Source organism: Mastigoproctus giganteus, chromosome 13 (assembly GCF_048544385.1).
Source record: "Mastigoproctus giganteus isolate SK-2022 chromosome 13, ASM4854438v1, whole genome shotgun sequence".
NCBI classification, from domain to species: domain Eukaryota; kingdom Metazoa; phylum Arthropoda; class Arachnida; order Uropygi; family Thelyphonidae; genus Mastigoproctus; species Mastigoproctus giganteus.
Genome location: NC_143587.1, coordinates 161,903,555 through 161,928,141, shown reverse-complemented (window position 1 = coordinate 161,928,141; position 24,587 = coordinate 161,903,555). Strand labels below are relative to the sequence as shown.

The 24,587-nt window shown below is 38.0% G+C and overlaps 1 protein-coding gene across 1 annotated transcript in view; it reads left to right on the top strand.

Annotated features, from left to right (window-relative positions):
* The window catches only part of Polr2J (DNA-directed RNA polymerase II subunit RPB11), a 63,670-nt gene extending 40,258 nt beyond the window's left edge, over nucleotides 1-23,412 (top strand). Inside the window, exons 3-4 of the mRNA XM_090387172.1 lie at nucleotides 11,217-11,391; nucleotides 23,325-23,412. Coding sequence (XP_090243298.1) covers nucleotides 11,217-11,391; nucleotides 23,325-23,360 — 211 coding nt within the window. The 3' untranslated portion in view covers nucleotides 23,361-23,412. The remainder of the gene's footprint in view (nucleotides 1-11,216; nucleotides 11,392-23,324) is intronic.
* Nucleotides 23,413-24,587: the final 1,175 nt, after the last annotated feature.

Here is a 24,587-nt window from a genome sequence, read left to right as displayed (position 1 = left end):
GGAGACTAAGAACTTGCGAGGTGATCTGATCGAGGTGTATAAAGCCTTGAATGGTTTGAACACACCCAATGCTGTTGGGATTCCCCCTCTTGCTCAGAATAATTGCCTGAGATGGCAAAAATTCAAATTGAGGAAAGACAGTTGTAGGATAGATGTGTGGAAGTTTGCCTTTAGCCAGCGGGTGGTTGATTGCCAAAACAAACTTCCATCTGTTGTTGCAGAAGTCGATAGCTTAAATAGATTCGAGTCAACTAGACAAACATTTGGAGTGAGTGGATGGGTTAAATGAGAAGAGGTGTTTTTTTTTTTTTTTTGCTGATGCTATGTAGCTTGCTTTCTTGCATAATGTGTCTTTGCTAATGTTAATGATGCACATGAACGTAAGTTCAATGACTACATCACCAAAGAGGACCTGGAAAAATGCTTTCTACCTAAATACAGCACAACTAAATCCAAGCAAAATATAAATTTGATCATCGTACATGCTCCCAATATACATAAAACCAGAGAAGATGTACGTTGTTTGGAGGTCCCACAGATAGTTTGTCTTGATGCCAAAATGTTACAGATGCCACAGTGTTTGCACTTGTGGGCACTAAGCAGGAAAAGGGCACACATACAAAGTGTCAAAAGAGATATGATCCTTCCCCCACCTCTGTAAACTGCAAAATGAACGAAATTAATCATGGCTGTACAGTCCGAGATCCCTTTTTTTTTTTTTTTTTTGAAAATCCCAAACATGAGAGGTATTAGAACCTACAGGACTGTGCATGGGTTGAAGGTTTGGAAAACGAAAGAAGATATTTGTTGATATTAGACTTCAACTTCTGTAGACTGTAATTTTCAGGAAAGACATATGAAGGAAGGTTGTTCCAGAAAACGGCAGTTGAATGAATAAACGAGCAAGATGAAAAGTTTCTGTGAGTTTGTAGTTGGACATTAAATGGGCACTGCCTGGTGGCGGCACATGTTCAGACTGTTTTGAAAGAGAGAGCATGGGAATTATAGAAGCCAATTCAGAAGAACAGTGCCCATAGAAGTATATGTAGAAAAGGGATCCAGCAGAAACTGTACGTCTATGAGACAGAGTGGAAAGACTGTTAGAGATGAGTCATAAATTAACCTAACTGCCCCTTTCTGAATGGAATCTAGAAGCCTGAGAGAAGTTTTGGGGGCACTGTTACAGACATGGAACAGTATTCCATGGTAGGACGGATTTCAGGTTTGTACAGAGTGAACAGCTGTTTGGAAGAAAAGTAACGCCGAGAGCAAAAGAGAAAACCAAGTTTTTTAGATGCAGAGGAAGCAATATTTGTAATGTGCTTGTGCCAAGAGCGATTAGAAGTCAGGGTAATCCCCAAAAGAGATATATCATTTTGCCTAGAAATCGGAGTGTCACTAAAGATAAAGCATAGGAGCAGAAGAATCCTTTTTGCGAGATATAAGACAAGACTGAGTTTTAGAAGGGTTGAAATTAACTAAGTTGTCTTTGTCCCACAAAGACAACTCAGGTGACAAAGGAGGTTAGGCAGGCGAAGGCAGATTACGAGAAATCCTTGGCAAAAGATGCTAAGAAAAACAGCAAGGATTTCTTTACTTATATAAACTCTAAAAGGAGGGGGATGAATCTGATTGGTCCACGTGACATCGATGGTTTCACTGTTGATGATCCTGCTCAGATAGCAAACAAACTGAATGAGTATTTTGAATCTACATTCACACATGAGGAATTATTAAGGTTTGAAAATGGCAGAAGGTTATCAAATTATAGCAGGATACTTAATGATTTTGTAATAACTGAGAGCAAAGTGGAGGGGAAATTGTTGAAGTTAAACATAAGAAAAGCACCTGGGGTGCATGGGATCCATCCAGTTATATTAAAGGAAGTGGCAAAGCAACTAAGCAAACCCTTAGCCATAATTATGAGAGCATCCTTGGACTCAGGGGAGGTTCCCACTGACTGGAGATGTGCAAATGTATCCCAAATTCACAAAGGGGGATCGAAGGGTGACACTAGTAATTACAGACCAGTTAGTTTAACTTCTGTTCCGGGTAAAATAATGGAGTCACTGGTTAAAGATGCATTGCGGGATCATCTAGACAAGACTGCAGAAATAATTCAGACACAGCATGTGTTTGTTAAGGGAAAGTCTTGTCTGACAATTTTGATTGGTTATTATGATGTGGTTACAAAGGAACTGGATGCAAAAATTAATTTTGATATCATATATTTGGATTTCAGGAAAGCTTTTGACACTGTTGCACATGAAAGACTATTGTACAAATTGGAGCAGAATGGTATTAAGGGTAAGTTGTTACAATGGATAAAAGGATGGTTAAGTGGGAGAAGACAGAGGGTGGTAATCAGTGGGTGCTGCTCTTCGTGGACTAATGTTATTAGTGGAGTCCCACAGGGTTCGGTGTTGGGTCCACTGTTGTTTTGTATATTTATCAATGATATTGATGAAGGTATATCAGGCTTAGTGTCAAAGTTTGCAGATGATACAAAGGTTGGCAGGGTTGTTAATGACAGTAATGGCAGTGTGCTACTGCAACAGGATCTAGATAATTTAGGCAGATGGGCTAAGAAGTGGCAACTAAGTTTAACATTGACAAATGCAAAGTACCGCATATGTGTACTACACTTAAGGTGGTAGAAAATGAAAAAGACCTGGGAGTATTTGTGCAATCAGATATGAGTTTTCTAAGCAGTGTAGAGAGGCTGCCAGGGGAGGTCATGGGGTTTTGTCAAAGATATATATAGGAATTTTGCTAGCAGGGAAAAGGAGGTGATAGTCCCTCTATATAAGGCAATGGTCAGGCCACGCCTTGAGTACTACGTACAGGTCTGGAGGCCTCATTTTAGGAAGGATGTCGATTTGCTTGAGCGTGTACAGAGAAGGGCAACAAGATTTGTGAGGGGAATGAAGGGATCCTCTTACCAAGAGAGGTTTAAGTTCTGCAAATTGCAGTGGCTGGAGAATAGGCACCTGCACGGTGATCTGATTGAGGTGTATAAGGCCTTGAATGGGTTGAGCATACTGAATTCTGATGGGATCCTTCCACTTGTTCAGATTACAAACCTAATGAAGCATAAATTCAAATTAAGAAAAGACAGATGTAGAATAGATGTGCGGAAATTTTCCTTTAGCCAGCGGGTGGTTAATTGCTGGAACAAACTTCCATCTGTCATTGTGGAAGTTGATAGGTTGAATAAATTTAAGGATGAACTGGACAGGCATTTGGAGGGAATGGTGTGTTTTTTTTTTTTTTTTTTTTTTTTTTTGGCTGATGCTGCATACTCATACACTTGCTTTCTTGCATCACATGCTGCTACTATTACTACTATACAGGAGAATTACCTGAAGATCGGCATTTAAGGAATTGGTAGCAGACTTTCGAGAAGTTGAAGCTGATTGAGCAGGGCAAGGTTTCTCAAAATGGAAAGTAGAATGCAATGTGCTATTATCGGCAAAACTATGGCTAAAATTTCCAGTATGGAAGAATGTCATGAATATACAAGAGGAAAAGAGTGAGGGAAATAACTGAACCTTGGGGGATACCACCACTGAGAATAAATAACAGTAGTCTTCTCTATTAGAGAAGCATTGTTTATTCAAAGTTGTGCAATACCTGGTATCTCGTTGTGAAGGTAGCCACAATATGAGATAAAATCAAACAATGCCTTACACTACTTATGTGGTTAAACTTATGGGTAAACTGTGATGTATTTATACCAATATATAATTAATTTCAACCCATTACATATTATGCCTTGCGCATTTAGTCTTCAAAATAAAATTGTAACATAAGCAAGAATATCACCAGTGGATTCACACTAACAGAATCCATACTGGTGATCGTTGATCAGATGGAAGGTTTCTAGATAGTTTAATAGTTGGCAGTTAATTGATTTCTCCATTACTTTAGAAAGAGTAGAAGTAATTGCAGTGGGACAATAATTGGATGGGAGGGATTGTCACCCTTTTTTTTGGAACTGGCCGGATATGAGCAAATTTCCAAGCAGAAGGAAAAATACATTTCGAATAAGAAAGTGAAAAAAAAGCAGCAGAGAACAGGAGTAAATTCAGGAGCGCAGACTTTCAGGAATTTTGCAAGCAAGAATGGGCACCTCCGTAGCCAGGTGGGCAGGAGTGGCAGTGCATAGCACACGCTTCTTGATTAGACCAGGGTTCGAACCAGTGACCACCAAATACGGAGGATGCAGAAAGGTCCGAGGAATGACCACCGTATATCCTCGGAGAAATATGGCCTTAGTTGCTAATGCTCCTAAAAACCAAATAACAACAACAGCAAGTAAGAATAAGGGGGTGATTATTCCTTTGTATAAGGCAGTGGTCAGGCAACACTTTGAGTGCTTCATACATGTCTGGAGGCTTCATTTTAGGAAGGATGGAGAGCTACTGTAACGAGTACAGAGAAAGGCAATGAGAGCTGAACTTAAGCCAAGAACGGCTTAAGTTCAGCTCTCATTGCCCTTCTCTGTACTCTCAGAGGTGCCTAGTCTCCAGATTCAGCAAATTGCAGCATCTGGAGACTAGGCACCTCTGAGGTGATTTGATCAAGGTGTATAAGGCCTTGAACGGTTTGAGCAAGCTCAATGCTGATGGAATTCTTTCTCTTGCTCAGATTCCGTACCTGAGGGGCTTAAATTCAAATTGAGGAAAGACAGTTGTAGAATAAATGTGCAGAAATTTGCTTTATCTAGTGGGTGGTTGATTGCTGGGACAAACTTCCATCTGTTGTTGTGGAGGTTGATAGCTTAAATAAATTCAAAGAACTGGACAAAACGTTTGGAGCAAATGGATGGGGGAAATGGGAAGCATTTTTTTTTGGCTGATTCTGTATAAACTTGCTTTCTTACATCATTGCTTCTGCTAATGCTAATTTATTGTACTTTGTTTTCTAAATCATAGCCATATGATTTCTAAAGCTATTTCCGATTTGTGAATAAATTTAAGGATGCAAGTTAATTTAATAAATAATATCACCACACAAGAACTGCAACCTACTCCATAATAGAATAGGCCTGAATAGGCCTGCAAGCATACTAAAAAGTTCCATTGCATTCTGTGATGTGAAATTTGAAAATTAAAATTTTATTATTTTTTTATTATTATTATTATATTATTATTAATAAATTTTATTATTATTGTTATTAAATTTAAGGATGCAAGTTAATTTGATAAGTAATATCACCACACAAGAACCGCAACCTACTCCATAATAGAATAGACCTGAACATTCTTGCAAGCATACTAAAAAGTTTCATTGCATTCTGTGATGTGAAATTTGAAAGTTAAAATTTTATTATTATTTTCCTTTTTTTCATTAAGATTTCCTTCCCACATCCAGAATTTCTTCAGCTGGTATACCAAACAATCATCCATGAAAATATACTGGTTTGCTGCTTGTTGGTTTGAATCCTGCAAATTTTAGGGGGTGGTGGATTTTAAGAAAATGTTTTTAACCATTGTCAAGTGGCTAAATTTTTCTGAGTTTGTTTTAGCCTGTTTCTGCCCAGAACATATGCTCCTCTAGAAAAATGCATGATAACATCCTAATCCTAAAGAACTGGCACTTCGTGACTTGAGTAGCTGATGCTTCAAAATTTGCCAAGAAAAGTCAGGCTACTATGTTATTTAGGGAAGTTAGGAGGGGGAGTTGTTTTATCTAACCCATTTCAGTTCTAACCAGTAAATCATAGTCCTAGTGAGAAACAGAAGTGATTCTGATAGTATGTTGTTGTGTTCATTGATTTACTGGCTGGAACAGTTATATCTGTATAACCTGTATAGTGCCTGGCTCAGTCTCACTCATCTCTACAGATTAGTCAAAATCTGATCCCCAAGAATTCAGGCATAATGCTATTAACCTCTAGCCCCACAAGTCATATTACCTGTAACTTTTCTAAAGCAGATTGGAATAATTACAAAAACTTGTCTAATTTTATGATCAGATAGTTCTGTCCAAACCCATTGAAGATGTTACGGGCCACATCACTGACCAAATATTATCAACTGCTGCTGCAGTGATACCAAAATTGAGAACTAACAGACCATTAGTCTACACCCCTCGGTGGAATAGAGATTGCTTCCTTGACAAATCGTAGAAGGTTAAAGCTTGAAATCAATTCTACAAATGTTCCACTACAGATAACCTTACAAGAGACTCAAAAATGGGTACCTGAAAAGTTGCTAGGAAAGCTAAGCAAGATTCTTGGGAAAACATTTGCTTCTGCTATTACCAAAGACACATATCCACTGCTAATTTGGAGAGAAATACAAGCTTTAAATGGTGTCAAAGGAATTCCTTGCCAATCCTTCACTGGAGAGATAGTGATCTATCCTTCCTTTGCTGAAATAGCAGAAGCTGTAGCCAATTATTTCTCTGAAATATCACCTTCTACTATATGTGACTCATACATCCAGAATATTAAAATTCATGCTGAGCAGCTCAAGATAAATTTTGCTACTACCACCACTTCCTATCCATATAACAAACCTTTTACAGACAAAGAAGAGCTCAAAGAATCCTAACATAATTTCTCTGCCATACTGCAGGACCAGGTGGCATCATGCAGCAACACCAAATGACAAAGCCATGAACTTTCTACTGTTTTTCTACAATGAAATCATTAGTTAAATGATCATCCATTATTTTGTGTCATTCACTTATGTTAGCCTTTCCAAAGCCAGGAAAAGATCCCTATAGGCCAATCTTGCTTACTAGCTGCTTAGGCAAGACCCTAGGAAAAATGATACATAAGAGGCTCACAAGGATTTTAGAATCACAAAACATTGAGTAAACAGATCCACTTAGATGTTCACACCACAGCTGAGGCCAACATTTGAAATGCATTTTTTAAAGAAAAAGCATTCGATACCATGGAGACATGGACTTTGATACTTGCAAGACTTGCACAATAAAGGCTTAAGAGGATACTTGCCCCAGCTGATACAAAGCTTCCCCCATTATAGAACTTTTCAGATTCATTACCCAGGCTTGATTTCCTCTCTGCCCATTAGGAGCAAGGTGTGGTACACCTTGCTCCTAATAGATGGCAAAGTCTATTCTCAGTGTGACATTATTTGTCCTTAAAATAATTATTACTATATCCTCCTGTTCTCAGAACATGAATACTACAGAGCGCCAACTGCAGCTGAGCAAAAATCCGTGGCCATCCATTTCTATAAAATATGTGCAACACCCTGACCCTGAACTTTGGATAAAGAATGGGATTCTTCCAGTTTCAAATACCATTAATTTTTTAGGATTATCAATGGACACTAAACTTAACTTTCAGGCACGTGTAACAAGGCTTTATGCTAACTGCTTGCAAAAAACTAAACATCCTTCTATCAGTATCAGCTACATCTTGGGTGCAGACAGAGAATCTCAACTACTTTTATATAGAGCATTAATTAATCAGATCATGGATAGATTATAGTTGTTTAGTGTATTCCTCAACCTGGATGAGCATATTTCATCATCTCAATAATGTCCAGCCTAGTGCACTTCAGAAAACCATTGGAGCCTTTAGAACTTCTCCAATGTAGAGTTTGTAATACAGAAGCAAATGAACCCCACTATTTCTCAGGAAGCAAACCATCTTGTGTGTGTATGCATCCTATACGGAAATATCTCTGTGATCCCCAGTAGTTTTCTTCTTATGTAATGAAATTTAGTGAACCATGACCTAAAGTCTTCAAACTCTTGCACAGATAGAATTTGAATCTAAGTAACATTCACCCAGATATGATACTCCTGATTCACCATGGAAGAGCCTGACCCCTCGCTGCAATCTGTCCTTTACTCAGTGGAGTAGGAATGCACTAACATGTCATAACTTCCAACAGCTGCATGCTGCACATCCTTTATAGAATCCAGATAAATATAAAATATACACAGATGGTGCTAAATCTGACAATCATGTGGATGCAGCAGCTGTTTTCCTTCCTCCACAGACAGTGTCATTACCTCTTGAATACAATATACTTACAGTTGAGCTATATGTAGAATAGATGTGCGGAAATTTGCCTTTAGCCAGCGAGTGGTCAATTGCTGGAACAAACTTCCATCTGCCGTTGTGGAAGTTGATAGGTTGAATAAATTTAAGGAGGAACTAGACAGGCATTTGGAGGGAATGGTATGTTTTTTTTTTTTTTTGGCTGATGCTGCATAAGCTCATACACATGCTTTCTTGCATCACATGCCACTACTACTATATGCAATCCAGTTTTAGTTAAAATATGTAATCTGTCCTTATGGCCTGCAGTAATCACTACAGACTCTTAGTGCAGTATCAGTTATACAAAGTAATGTTTCTCTCATCCAGTACTAAAGGGGGGCGCCTCCGTAGCCAGGTGGGAAGGAGCAGCAGTGCATAGCACACGCTTCTTGATCAGACTGGGGTTAGAGCCCGTCACCACCAAATACAGAAGATGCGGAAAGGTCAGGGAATGACCACCGCATATTCCCAGAGCAATATGGCCTTAGTTTCTAACGCCCCTAAAAAAAAAAAAAAAAAAATAACCAGTACTAAAAGATATGTCTCCTCAACTCCACTTCTTTCAAAAACATAATGAAAATAATTTTTTGCTCGGTACCAGTTCATTTTCGCTATCTCTCTGTCTAGTTTTACACAGATTATAAGCACACAATCCAAAAGGCATGCAAACTCGAATGGACACAGATAAAGTGCAGAAATAAATAACCAATGCTGCCAAATAAAAAAATTAACCATAAATATGGATATAAAGTTCTCAGCGAAAATGATGAGCTGAAGTTGTTTTAGCACAGTTGTGTATTGGCTGTATGTGTCTTACCATCTCCATATGCTCATGAGAAGTTCCTCCGTAGCCAGGTGGGCAGGAGCAGCAGTGCGTAGCACACGCTTCTTGATTAAACCAGGGTTCGAGCCCGTGACTACCAAATACGAAGGATGCAGAAAGGTCAGGGAATGACCACCGCATATCCCCGGACTGGCTGACAAAACTGCCAAAAAATCCTTCAACTTTTTTTTTTTTTTTATGAAAACCCCAAACACGAAAGGTATCAAAACCTAAAGTACTTAGTACCATGCATGGGCTGAAGGAGAAGTATGGGGGGAGGGGGATGCCAGAAACTTTGCTCTAGAGGCTAAACATGGGTTTCACCACTTCAAGCCTCCAATAAGCAAAGTGGTGGTATTTCACCGGTTGATGAAAGTCATCTAGATTTAACCCTTGCTCCTATTCCAATCTATGACTATAATCATATCATACAAACAACATGTCTTGCACTGTGGAAAGAGCTATGGCACACCCAAACCAATAATAAACTTTATCAGTTGAAACAGGATCCACAGCTTTGGCGCTCTAGCACCAAAACAGTACGAAGAGAAGAAGTAGTGCCTGCACGAGCACAGATAGGACATACATATGACTCACCTTCATCTACTTACAGGAGAGGATCCTCCTCAGTGTCCACACTGTTCCTCACACTTAACAGTCAAACACATTCTCGTTGACTGCCCTCACTATGATCAGGACAGAATATCCATCCTCCTTTCCCTAAAAAATCTTCCAGAACTGAAGACATTAAAACATATTATTGGTGACGATGCAAACATCAATGAATTCTCTTTTTTGAAAAAAATTGAAATGTATCATAAATTCTAAAACATCTCTCTAATAAAACATAAAGTGATTATATCTGAAATTTGTTTTTTATTATTTTCCTATGAATAGGCACACTATAGCCCCAGCAGCTTGTGCGTCATTAAACCCCCATCACACACACACACATCCCCGGAGCAATATGGCCTTAGTTGTTAATGCTCCTAAAAACCAAGTAACAACAACAACATATGCTCATGAGCAAAAGCCCTCGTCAGTTCTGTTTATGTCAGACACAGCTTAATGTTAAAAACGTATTTTAATTGACTGTCCACACTTTCAAATGAAAGAACTTTTCCTGTTCCTTCAGTGAATTCAGGTGTATTCCTGCATCTAATTTACTGTGATGTACATATTAAGCTTTCTAACAGATGCACCATAGAATGACACATTTTGGCCTCAGTTCCCTTTGTGTCTTTAATCTCACAGTAACATCAGTAATGCTGGCTTTACACCCAAAGACGGAGCAATACGGCCTTAGTTGCTAATGCTGCTAAAAACCAAATAACAAAAAAAACACCCAAAGAACAAAGTTATGAGATGGTAGGAAATACTGCTTATAATGCATGATGGCTTTAGAATATTTTAACCCAGTGGCAGGCCACCTAACAGTGCCCAACTTTCTTTTTAATTTTTGGAATTTTTTTTTTTAATTATGCTTAAACAGTGACAATGTCATTGTTTCTTAATGGATTACAGCACCTATTTTATTGTACATACAATAAAAGGTGTTTTACACCTTTTATTTTCCAAAACAAAAAAAAAATTAATTCAGCTGAAAATCGCAAACAAAAAAAACCATTAAGTGTGCTGATTTCAAACATGTGCATATGCATATATTCCTGCTATAAATATTAAAATAAAAATAAAAAAAAACATTACATATTTGTTATGATTTAGTTCCATTTTTCAGTTTTAGTTCAAAATTTCATATTATGTCAAGCACTCTAAATTTGAAACTATATACATATCTTGCTTCCTGCCATGCCATCTTCAGAGAATATCAGGGTTTATTTTCCCATGTTTACTTTGTGAAAATAATTATAAATCTTTCAAAAACAACTGGGGTAAGACTGTAGATGTTTATTGAATTAGTGGGAGCAGAAAAACAAGTAACTTGAAACTATAAACAAACGTTGCATTGTTTCTTGTCCAGTACCATGGCACTCTTCAAGGAAAAAAACCAAATAGATGGCAAAGATGGTGTTGGATTTCTATACCAAAAAAAAAAAAATCACTGTGGCAGTAAAAATTTAACTCTGTTTTAGAGAGTAAAAAAAAATACAGATTTTTAATTATTGATTAATGTGGGAATGTTATTTTCAAGGGTCACTGCCAGGTTAAGATATTTTGATGCAGTTTGGCCATAGTAGCCTTTGTACTCTTACCCTATTCCAAAAGCAAGGAATGGGGATTAATTTTAACATTACTTTGATTAACTTTTAAAAAAATGTAATGTACAGAAAAGTTTTTTTTTTTTTTTTTAATTTATGAATTTTATTGAAATTTGCAGTATTTATTTTTATATCTTTATAGGCAGCTATTGAAAGATCCAAATGTTCTGTTTGCTGGTTATAAAGTTCCGCATCCATTGGAACATAAGTTCATTGTTCGAGTACAGACTACAGCAGAGTATTCTCCTCAAGAGGCCTTCACCAATGCCATGACTGACCTTTTAAGTGAATTGTCACTTTTGGAGGAACGCTTCAAGGTGAGTGAGTGACAGCTTTGGTTCAGTTTGCAACACTACTTTTCAACCTGTACATTCATACCAGTTTTCTAATGTTTTCACTTCTTTTCAAAAATTTTGAAAACTTAAAAGCACAGCGCTTGAAAATACCAGATTATACATAATCAATGTCTGAAACTTTTAAATAATTTGTATAGGCAAATAAATATTTATTTATTTTTTTTTTTATGTAAACCCCAAACACGAGAGGTATTAGAACCTATAGTACTTAGTACCGTGCTTGGGTTGGAGGTTGAGAAGACGAAAGAAGATATTTGTTGACATTGGACTTGAACTTCTGTAGACTTTAATTTTCAGCAAATAAATATGAAGGAAGGTTGTTCCAGAAAACAGCAGTTGAATGAATAAACGAGGAAGATGAAAAGTTGGTTCTGTGAGTTTGGAGTTGGACAGTAAATGAATGTTGGCTGGTGGTGGCACGTGTTTGGACTGTTTTGAAGGAGAGAGCAGGAATTATAGAAGCTAATTCAGAAGAACAGTGCCCATGGAAGTATCTGTAGAAGAGGCATGCAGCAGAAACAGTACGTCTATGAGACAGCGAGTGGAGAGACTTTGTTCAAGATGAATCATTAATTAACCTAACTGCCCTCTTCTGAATGGAATCAAGAAGCCTGAGAGAGGTTTTGGGGGCACCACCCCAGATGTGGGAACAATATTCCATGGCAGGGCGGATTTGTTTGCGATTTATACAGACTGAGCAGCTGTTTGGAAGAAAAGTAACGCTGAGAGCGAAAGAGAAAACCAAAGGTTTTTTTTTTTTTTTTTTTTTTAGATGCAGAGGAAGCAATATTTGTAATGTGCTTGTGCCAAGAGAGATTAGAAGTCAGGGTAATCCCAAAAAGAGATATTTCATTTTGCCTAGAAATCGGAAATAGGAGCAGAAGAATCCGTTTTGCGAGATATAAGACAAGACTGAGTTTTAGAAGGGTTGAAATCAACTAAGATGTCTTTGCCCCACTGGAGAATTACCTGAAGATCAGCATTTAAGGAATTGGTAGCAGGTTTTCGAGAAGTTGAAGCTGATTGAGCAGGACAAGGTTTCTCGAAATGGAATGCAATGTGCTATCATCAGCAAAACTATGGATAGGATTTCCATTCAATGGAAGAAGGTCATTAATATACTAGAGGAAAAGAGTAGGGGAAAGAACTGAACCTTGGGGGACACCGGCATTAGTGAAGAAGTTAGAAGACAGAGAGCCATCTACCATCACCCTCAGGGAACGATCAGAGAGAAAACTGAATAACCAATTACTAAAAACAGTTGGCAAACCATTAGATGGAAGCTTGTTTAGAAAACCTTTATGCCAAACACGATCAAAAGCCTTTGAGATGTCAAGAGCAACTACCTGTGTTTCACCGAACCTATCCATTGAATTAGTCCATAAATGGGTAACATAAGCCAGAATATCACCAGTGGATCGACACTGATGGAATCCATACTGGCGATCGTTGACGAGACGGAAGGTTTCTAGGTAGCTTAAGAGTTGGCGGTCAATTGATTTCTCCATTACTTTAGAAAGAGTAGAAGTAATTGCAATGGGACTATAATTGGATGGGAGGGTTTGTCACCCTTTTTAGGAACTGGCTGGATATGAGCAAATTTCCAAGGAGATGGAAAAACACCTTTGGAATAAGAGTGAAAAAAGGCGGCAAAAAATGGGAGTAAGTTCGGGAGCACAGGTTTTGAGAACAAGTGGAGAAATACCATTGGGACCTGCAGCTTTCTTAGCATCAAGATTCGTCAAAATCCTTCTGACATCCTTTTGACGGAAAACCACAGGGGGCATTGAATGGAGCGTGTTGGGAATGGTGGGAGGTGTTTTACCAAGATCATTAATACATGAGTTGGAAGAAAAATGGGATGCTAGCAGGTCAGCTTTATCCTTAGCTGAAGTAACAACAGAACCATCTGGTTTGGACAGAGGTTTGAGCAGAGATGGGCAAAAGTTGCGGCTAATAGCTTTGGCAAGAGACCAGAATGCTCGGCTACCATTAGAGCAAGAAGCAAGTTTTCTACTCATAGCCTGTTCAAACTCTAGTTTGGACTGATTAATAACTGCTTTACAATTGTTGTCAGCTTTGGTGTACGCAGAAAATGAAACTGAAGAATTAGAAACAAGCCAATTACGATATGCAACATTCTTCTCTTGAACAGCCTTAGCACATTTATTGGAAAACCAAGGTTTAGATAAAGGACGAGATTTTAAAGTGGAGTGTGGGATAAAGGATTCCATTCCTGCAAGAATAATTTCACTGACACGACGATCTGAGCAAAAGTTGACATCAGAAGTTTTGAAAGAGTAATCCGACCAAGGAAAAGAAGTCTCGCAGGTCATCCCATTTTGCATTCTTGTAATGCCAAACAACACGAGGTTGGGAATAGCCATGAAATAAAGGTTCCATTGGAGAAGAGACAATCACCAAGTTGTGATCTGAAGTGCCTAAAGGACCTCTCACTTCAACCGTGTACTTAGAAGGGTTGTTTGTGAGAAAAAGATCAAGCGTATTGGCTGTATGATTAGCATTAGTAGAGGCATTTGATGCAAGAAAGCAAGCTTATGCAGCATCAGCCAAAAAAAAAAAAAAAATAAATAAATAGAAAATAACCACTTCCACTTCGCCCCTCTGTTTGTTCGAAATACCTGTCCAGCTGAGCCTTAAACTTATTTAGGCTATCAACTTCCACGACAAGGGATGGAAGTCTGTTCCACCAACCAACCAGCCGCTGGCTAAAGCCACATTTCCTCACGTCTATCCTACATCTGTCTTTCCTCAATTTGAATTTATGCCCTCTCAGGTGATTATTCTGAGCAAGAGGAAGAATCCCATCAGCATTGAGCATGCTCAAACCATTCAAGGCTTTATACACCTCAATCAGATCACCTCGCTGGTGCCTTGTCTCCAGACACTGTAATTTGCAAAACTTAAGCCTTTCTTCGTAAGAGCACCCCTTTGTTCCATTCACCAATCTTGTTGCCCTTCTCTGTACTCGTTCCAGCATCCCTACATCCTTCTTTGAATGGGGCCTCCAGACCTGTATACAGTATGTTGTCCGGTATTCTTGTAGGAAAATGAACAATCTGTGCAAGGTTATTAGTAATTGCAAAAGCCTCAGCATCTCGACCAGCTGGGTCGGTGTGACTAGAAAACGGAAGCCAGCTGGAGTTGTGAACATTAAAATCACCAAGGAAAATTACCTCACTGTTAGGAAAGTTGGACTGGAGAAAGTCAAGTTGTAAAGAGAGGAAGTCAAAGTGCTCCAAGTGATTAGTGGAGTTGGGAGAACGGTAGAGACAACAGATGAATTTGACACAATGAGGTAGAGAGATTTTAAGCCAGAGAAGATCAAAGAAAGGAGATTCCAAATTGCCAAGTGTCTGACAGGGAATATCAGAACGGACATATGCACAAGTACCACCTTTGAGGCGAAAGGAATCGTACAGCGAATAATTTGGGCATCTGAGATGAGCAGTAGTTGAATCAACCGATAACTGAGATTCTGTCAGAAAAAGTACATGTGGTTTGGCAGACTGTAAGTGGAAATGGACATCATTGAGATTAGAATTGAGACCATGTATATTTGTGAAATGAATTAGGAAGTGCTTGGGAGGTTTAGATCTTTTCGCAGATAAGCTTGCTCTATTAGTTTGACAATTCATGGTGTATTCAATAGTAAGAAAAAGTGGGTGGGACATGCTGTATGAAGTAATGAAATTTTTGGATATGGCGTACACATGGTAAGAATATACCCAGATCCTTGACATAACGTGGCCTCGACAATGCTCCCCGCATATATACACACTACTCGGACTCCCTCCAGTCACTATCTGGCAGAGTAGAGTAGAGGTAGGAAGATTATACACTAGCTGATCCGGAAGCCTCCTAGAGAGTTACCAATAGGTTCGGTCCGGTGTACTAACTAGCGGCCGGCCTTGAACACCGTTTTAGAGCTGTACCCTCGAAATGTGAGGAATATTGGATCTCGCCATGATGTTCATCATAACCTCAAAAGTCATCAATCATACTGCATGATGGAAGAGATAAGGAAGGGTTGACCGGAACTTAGCTCTAGAGACTAAACATGGGTTCCACCACTTCAAGCCTCCAATAAGCAAAGTGGTGGTATTGCACCGGTTGATGAGAGTCATCTACCACCTAGTACTGCCTTGTAACATAGAGGGGCAGCATTCCTCCATGTGGTGTGGGCGCCACACCACAACCCCTGCTTATGTTGGTTCACACCTGGGTGGTCACCCACCATGTACTTGTGCATGGAGGTTATACCCAGGATTACTAACAGTCCCACCATCGTGAAGGTGCAAGCAGAGGATTTGGCTGTCATAGACCGTCTGGACTTCGCCGAAATTGGGTCCACTTTGACTTGAGTGTCACCCGAATATCAGTTCCATCAGTGTTTTAGACTCCCAGGTAGTAGCAAGAACAGCTTGTCTGGCATATCTGAGAGAATGTCTGTGACAACCTCAAGGACCATGAGTACTGTTAACCATTTAAGTACTGTTGCAGAATAAATTACCTCCATGGATGGTTCAGGCTGACAGCTTAGGGAGATTCGAATGTCAACTGAATAGTTATCTACGTGTGGAGGAGTCAAATAGGTAGTTTTATTTTATTTTTCTGGCTGGTGCAGCAAAGTCTGACTTCATTGCACCATATGGCTAATAATAATGTTATTTTCAAATATAATATGATACATAAACACAATGCAAATAGTAGGGCCTATGTATATGTGTTTTTTTACTAGACAGTTGTTCCCATGGGTCACCCTACAATCTGCTGATGTCATCTGCATAACCAGTCATGCGTGTTGTTTAGGACTGTGTTTAGTATTAGCAGTCACAAATAATGTAAGGAAGCAAGCTTATACAACATCAACTGTGAAACCTGTGGAGGGTCTACAACAGGTGATTGATCTGAAATGCGATTTTGTTTCTTTTTTGGATGATGCAATCGAAACTGGTTGTTGCAGTATCCTCTGCCTAGCTGGTTCAGGAATCAATTGAAAATCCTCAGGTCTTCTGAATCAAAATCTTCAGGAGGTGCTTATATTTAATTTTGTGATGTTGACATTCCAGCTTCAATGTAGACGGTCGATGGTGATCAAAATCTTAAGAAGCAGATTTTATTAACTCTGCATTTATTTATTTATTTTTTTTTTTTTTGTTCTCTGTTTTTGAGCTCTTTCTTTTGTCAACATGGGAGGCTTCTTCTGTGACTTTTGAATCTTTTATCTTTGCATAATTCTCTCGATTTCACTCAGCTGGAGTTTTACCCATCTTCAAAATAACCTTATAGGTTAACAAATTAGATTTGGTATTTTTACAATTCAATAGTTAGCTAAATCCATTTGTAAAATAGTATGATATCGTAACAAAAACTACTGCAAGAAGTGATTGTGTTATTGTTGCATTCTTAAATCAAAACCGTTTAAATTTTTAAATGATCCAACAGTCTAACAGCCACTGAAGTTATGAATAATGTAGCATTTTATGCTCGCACCCGCTACTTAGAAAATTGATGTTGATCAAAATCTTGAGAAGCAGATTTCATTAAAATCTGCATTTTTTTTCGTTCTATATGTTTTTGAACTTGTTATTTTGTCGACACGAGAGGCTTCTTCTGTGGTTTCGAAGCTTTTATTCTTGCATGATATTACTACCTGCTGCTTACTCTACTAACCAACATTAGTGACTGAGTTGACGTCATTTCCATCTCTTAATATGAATGACGTAACGCTTTATTCTCACACCCGCTACTTACTCTACCGAATCAATGTTGGTGACTGAGTTAGCATCGTTAGCGCCATTTAGGAAGTGACGTCATTTTCGTTACCAATTGGTTTTGCTTCAGTCCGAAAATGTAGTAGGTGCCAAAGATATTTTCACATCAAAAATTCTCATAAAGCTGTCGTATTAGGGTTACCCACAAACAAGCTCATTCACCTATATATATTATATCCATAATTTGCATTGTATTCTCTGGTTGGTTTGCCTCTTCTGTTGGATGAAAAATTGGACAGCTTCCAGGATGAAAAATCGCTTCTGTCCTCACCTGAAACTAACTAACTCAGTCAATCACAGAGGTCTATTAAAAGTTCCTGGTATCATCATTACGATTCGAACCGGAGCATTTTTCACATGTTGTGGGGTGCACGATGATTAGTCACTGTGCTGCTCGCAAGGGCAATGGTATTTCGATGTGCTGCACAAAATGTAATCTCCATGGGTGCCACCAAAAGAACAAGAATCAGTGTTATGGAAAACTGTTAGCCATCTGGATTTGAAGATATGAATCAGTACCATATCCCATTAGTATCAGGATAATTGTGGACAAGGCACTAAATTTACAAATGAATAAAGCAAGAATTTGACAAGAGTGCAAGTGAAAAAGCTTTTAATGCCAATCATGGATTGCTTGATTACTTTAAATACAATTTCTTGTTACAAAGAACTTGACAAAAAAGTTCTTATGTTACAGAACTTTACAAAGAACATCAAAATAAAATAACTAAAAATCAATTCTGACCTTATTTAAGAAAAATGAGGCTGCAGTGTCTGAATACTTTCAGAAATAAACTGGTGACTTTTGTGTGTTTATAGTTTACATTACATTACATGGAGTTTACAAGTTTACATTACAAGTGTTTTCCGTAGTATAAATACTACAGAGAACACTTGGCAACTTGAGAACACAAATTATGTGGAGGAGGAAAGGGAGAGAGAGGGGGGGCAAGACGTACATAGAGTGAGGAAGGGACTGCACCATCAGTTGTTTTTCTATTTAGTAATATTTTTATACTTAATCAAAAGTAATATTAAAGAACATATGTCCTTTTTACACACATAAAATAGTTTTTGCCTTTGGAAATTAACCTTCATGTGGTACTTGCCACATGCTGTTCAGTAGATATAGCAGCTGATCACTGTTGTTTGTCATGTTCAATGTTTGCTGCAGTTCTAGAAATGTAACCCTGGCATACAGTAATGACATTTTTATGTTTTTTTAAATTAAATGTGAATAAGTGCTATTACTGTACATACCTGATAAACTAATCCCACTTAAAAATTCAATTAAAGGATGCTGACAAGTTGCCTTATTCTTTTCATCATTAAGAATCTTGTAGCAGATAGTAATATTACTAAGGCCTCTGACAACATTGCTACTTTTTTTTCTTTTTCTTTTTTTTTAACTTTGGGATCTGTATCCTCTGTGGCTCCTATTTTCCACTTCCAGCTTTGATTTCTACTAAGCTTTTGAAGTTATTATTTGTTATTTATTTGGTTTTTAGGAGCATTAGCAACTAAGACCATATTGCTCCAGGGATATGCGGTGGTCATTCCCTGACCTTTCTGCATCCTCCGTATTTGGTGGTCACGGGCTTGAACCTTAGTCTAATCAAGAAGCGTGTGCTACGCACTACTGCTCTTGCCCACCTGGCTACAGAGGTGCCAGCTTTTGAAGTAGCCTCTTAGAAGAGGTTTGAGATTTCATCATCACTGTCATTCCTTTCTTCAGTTTTCATTTATGCCTGTAAGTCAATCAAATTTTTACTTGTGATGTCTTCTTTATGAGAAGACATCGCCAGCTTGTAACTTGTTCACATTTTCAATATCCACTTCCAAGTTGTTTTACCATGGCTAAAATTTCCTCTATATTGTCACAGACTGGTTTGTTTGTTTTTTTGGTTTTTAGGAGCATTAGCAACTAAGGCCATATTGCTCTGGGATATGCGATGGTCATTCCCTGACCTTTCCGCATCCTCCGTATTTGGTGGTGACGGGCTCGAACCCCGGTCTAATCAAGAAGCGTGTGCTACGCACTGCTGCTCCTGCCCACCTGGCTACGGAGACTCCTGACTGGCTTGCCTACAGTGAAGATAACTCCAAATGAGGGAGATGGTAAAAAAAATGTTTTTAATATAAAAAAATTAATTTTTCTTAGTTGTATGCATAATAGATCGAAAATAAAGATGGCATAAAAATGTGAAAAAATTTTTTTGAATTTTTCCTTGCTGCATTTGAAGGCACTTGTGATCACTAGAAAAACATTGGCACAACTGTTTAAAGATTTTGTGGATTTATTGGATGATTGTTTTCTACATCAGCATGTTCGGGAGGCAACTAGAGGGAGGAATACTCTTGATTTGATTATCAGCAGTGATTCTTCATGCATTAAGAATCTGCAGATAAATGAACCACTAGGTGGCAGTGATCACAGTGTGCTGAAGTGGGATTTACTCAAAGAGGTAACTACCATTAGGGGTAAAGGGAAGGGTTATTGCTTTCGTAAAGGCGACTACGATGGACTGAGACAGTATTTAAATTCTGTACAGTGGGACCAACTGATGATGTTACCAACAGCAAATGCAAAATGGGAAGCATTCAAAGAACTTATCTTGGAAGCTACTAGGCTTTACATACCAACTAAGAAATGTTGTTCAAGGTTTAGGCCTAAATGGATGTCAGATGAACTAATGAGGCATATGGCAGAGAAGAAACAATGCATGGGATACATACAAATTAACACATGACACAGAAGCCTATGATAGATACAAGTTGATCTGTAACCAAGTTACAAAGGAGGTTAGGCAGGCGAAGGCAGATTACGAGAAATATTTGGCAAGGGTTGCAAAGAAAAACAGCATAGAGTTCTTTACTTATGTAAACTCTAGAAGGAAGGGGATGAATCAGATTGGTCCACTTGATATCGATGGGTCAACTGTTGATGATCCTGCTCAGGTAGCTAACAAACTAAATGAATATTTTGCATCGACATTCACACATGAGGAGTTATTTAGCGAGGGGAATGCCAGAGTTGTATTCAACTCTAGCAGTAAGCTAGAGAATCTTGTAATAACTGAGAGTAAAGTGGAGGAGAAATTGTTGAAGATAAACACAAGAAAAGCACCGGGGGTGGATGGGATCTATCCAGTTATATTAAAGGAGGCAGCAGAGGAAGTAAGCGAACCCTTAGCCATAATTATGAGAGCTTCCTTGGACTCAGGGGAGGTACCCACAGACTGGAGATGTGCAAATGTGACCCCAATTCACAAAGGAGGATCAAAGGCTGACACAAGTAATTATAGACCTGTGAGTTTAACATCTGTTCCAGGAAAATTAATGGAGGCACTAGTTAAAGAAGCACTGCAGGATCATTTAGACAGTACTTCAGTTATAGCTCGGACACAGCATGGTTTTGTTAAGGGGAAGTCTTGCCTGACCAATTTGATTGGATACTATGATGCAGTCACAAAGGAACTGGATGCAGGGAATAACTTTGATATTATATACTTGGATCTTAGAAAGGCTTTTGATACTGTTGCACATGGAAGACTGCTGCACAAATTGGAGCAGTGTGACATTGGAGGCAAATTGCTGCTGTGGATAAAGGGGTGGCTGAGGGGGAGAAAACAGAGAGTGGTAATCAATGGACACTGCTCGTCGTGAACTAATGTTATTAATGGAGTCCCTCAGGGCTCAGTGTTGGGTCCATTATTGTTTTCTGTATTTATAAATGATATTGATGATGGTATATCAAGCTTAATGTCCAAGTTTGCAGACGATACAAAGGTACGCAGGGTTGTCAAGGACACTACTGACACTATGCTGCTGCAACAGGATCTCGAAAGGTTGAGCAGATGGGCTGAGAGGTGGCAAATGAAGTTTAACCTTGACAAATGTAAAGTACTGCACATGAGAAACAGCAACCCCAGAGCAATGTATCAACTCTGTGGTACTACACTGACAGTGGTAGAGAATGAAAGGGACCTGGGGGTGGTTGTGCAGGCAGTTATGAAGTTCTCTGAGCAGTGCAGATGGGCTGCAAGAGTAGCTCATGGTGTATTGTCAATGATATATAGGAATTTTTCTACCAGGGATAAGGAGGTGATTATTCCCTTGTATAAGGCAATGGTCAGGCCACACCTAGAGTACTGTATACAGGTCTGGAGGCCTCATTTCAAGAAGGATGTAGAGCTGCTGGAACGAGTACGAGAAGGGCAACAAGATTAGTGAATGGAATAAAGGGGTGCTCTTACGAAGAAAGGCTTAAGTTTTACAAATTACAGTGTCTGGAGACTAGGCACCAGCGAGGTGATCTGATAGAGGTGTATAAAGCCTTGAATGGTTTGAGCATGCTCAATGCTGATAGGATTCTTCCTCTCGCTCAGAATAATTACCTGAGAGGGCATAAATTCAAATTGAGGAAAGACAGATGTAGGATAGACGTGCAGAAATTTGTCTTTAGCCAGCGGGTGGTTGGTTGGTGGAACAGACTTCCATCCCTTGTCGTGGATAGCCTAAATAAGTTTAAGGCTCAACTGGACAGGTATTTCGAATGAACAGAGGGGTGAAGTGGTGGTGTGTTTTTTTGTTTTTTTTTTGCTGATGCTGTATAAGCTTGCTTTCTTGCATCAAATGCCTCTGCTAATGCTAATTTCGTAAATTGATTTCTCTCAAGTCATGCTTGGCATTTTTCATTTTTCATAGCCATGTTTAGTGTGTGGATATTGAGTCAGGCAAAAAAGGAGAAAAACTTCAGTTCAGACTGCTTGCTGATTGTACTTTGGAAGTCCTAGTCTAGACAGCAAGGCCATTGTCAACAAAACTTTGACTTAATGTTTCTGAAAAGAACGTTTGTAACATTATCTTCCTGGAAGCAAACATAATCAATTAGTACTGTCTCAGCAATATCCCAAACAGGAACCTATAGACAGAAAAATCTTGATGCCATAATATTGGAAAGCATACTGCTCTGATAAATAATTTTATGGCTGTATCTTAATCCGGCGGTGCTCCCATTTGTAGCATTAACGGTGCCCATTTTCTTTTTAATTTTTGGAAGCTTTTTTTTTTCCAGTTCTGGTTGAACGGTGCTAATATTTCATCTTTTCTCAACGAATTGCAATACTTATTGTATTGCAATTCATTGCAACACAATAAGTATTGTATTTCAACGAATTACTGTATGTAATTCAACAAGTTATTCTATGTAATTTTTATGTATTCTATACCATTAGTTACTTCCATTTTCAGGCTTATTTCAAATTTGGCACCCTTCACAGAGTGCAAAATTTGAAACTGTGTATGTTGCTTCCCGCAAAGTAGCAGCCATTTTGAGAGGATACCAAGTTTTGTGTTATTGTCTTTATGCTCTGAAAACAAATAATTTTTCAAAAATGACTAGGGTTAGATGGTAAATGTTTATTGACCTGGTGGGAGAGGAAAAACAAGTAACCTGGAATTTTAAACAAACACAGTGACTGTGCTTGTCTAGTACCATATTCTTCATGCAAAATCTAAATAGTTACAAAAACTGTATTGGGGCACCTGGCAGGTCCTTGCACCAAATTTCCATATGAAAATGGTAAGAAAGTCACTCCAGAAACTATTGCAGTAAATGTTTGACTCTGTTTAGGAAGGTAGAAAAAATTTTCAGATTTTTAATCATTTATTAACAATTAACACATGAATGTTATTTGCAAGCAGCACCTGTTTAAAATTAATCCAGCAGTACTGCTGGATTAATTTTAAATTCATATGTTGTCAGTAATGTTTAATTTCAAGTCCAGAGTAAAAGTTCAAGTCCAAAAGTCAAAGATTGGCAGCTATGCATTTTACACAATACGATGGCAATAATTTGATACTTATCCTTTAAAAACAAATTGGAATAAGTAAACTGCATTGAGTTTTGGAAATACATGTGTTGAAACATGATAAATGTGGACATCTGACTAGTTAACTTTTTGTTGCATTCACATATTGACATAGATCTGTTTTCTAAATGGCATTAAATTTAAATTTTGCTCTTTTAATGTTTCATTTTATTTTACTTGAACAAGTTCCTTTTGAAATTTTAATTGATTTTAAAATTTTCAGGAAGCACTTCGAGAGAAGCAAGAAGGATTGGACTGAATTAGAAATTATTTTGTATATAGATTGCTTTAATAAAAATATTTATTTGTTACATTTTTGTTGTTATACATTGCTAGACTAGATTACCAACTATTTCAGTAATTTGTATTTTTTTTTTTTTTTTTTTTTTGTTCTTTAAAGTACTCTGTTAACAATTTAAAAATGATTTTATTTGCATTCTAAAAATTGCCTTGTAGAACAGAACTGTAACAGTACAATACTGAAAAAGAAGACCTAACACATTAAGCCCATTTAACTTGTCTTCAGTAGAGACAATCATAGCTAGACACAAGAAATACTGGAATTAACAGAGCACTGGTCATAGGAAAAAGTAGCCTGCTGGCTTCACCAGTAGGCTACTTTTTTGCAATCATTAGCATAATCTGTCTTCTTCAAAGTGTATTTGGCAAGGTAAAAGAATTTTAAAGAGAAATATGTTTATGGCCATGTCATAAACATAAACTGATTCTGAAAATACAGGTAGTTCTCGACTTTACGAGTTAATTCGTTCCTAGCGCGCACGCGCTTGTAAAGCGAAAACTCATAAAGCAGGAATTTATTTCCCATAGACACAAGATTAAAAATAGGGGTTACGTTCTCAACAATGAAATTAGTTGGCTAATTAGGTTATGTTTAAACAATGATTGATTTATCCAAAGAAATTAAAACATAGCCTGTAAAATCAAGCAAATTATAATAATAAAGAAATTATTTATGACTTAAATTTTAAAGAATGTTTATTCTTCATCATTGACTAAATGCACACTCGTTGATCACTTATAATCGGCTCGGCACTCATTGGTTTGTTGCACAAGGAGTCGTCTTCAGAAATTCTTCAAGAGGCGTTTGTTTCCAAGATAGTCTTCTATTTTCTTTATAAATTTCAATAGATGCATAAGCATTTTTTAACAGAGCGCACAAATTGCAACTAACATGATTTGCGTGGAGTAAAAAGTTTTACGAGGCTTAAAAAAAAAAAAAGGAATGAAGAGATGATTCTGAAAGTTTATTTATGTTTTTTATACGATTGAAGATTTCGGTAATGGGGATTTCAGTAACGCATTTCACCATAATAACGTGAAAACCACACAATTCCAGCTATTGGTATTTACACAAATGCAATAAAATAAGAGTTTACTACCCGTTTATAATTGCTTGCACTAACAGAAAAATCAAATAAACCAGAAAGTGCAAATTACTTTTGTTTTATGGTTGTGACCTCCAGAA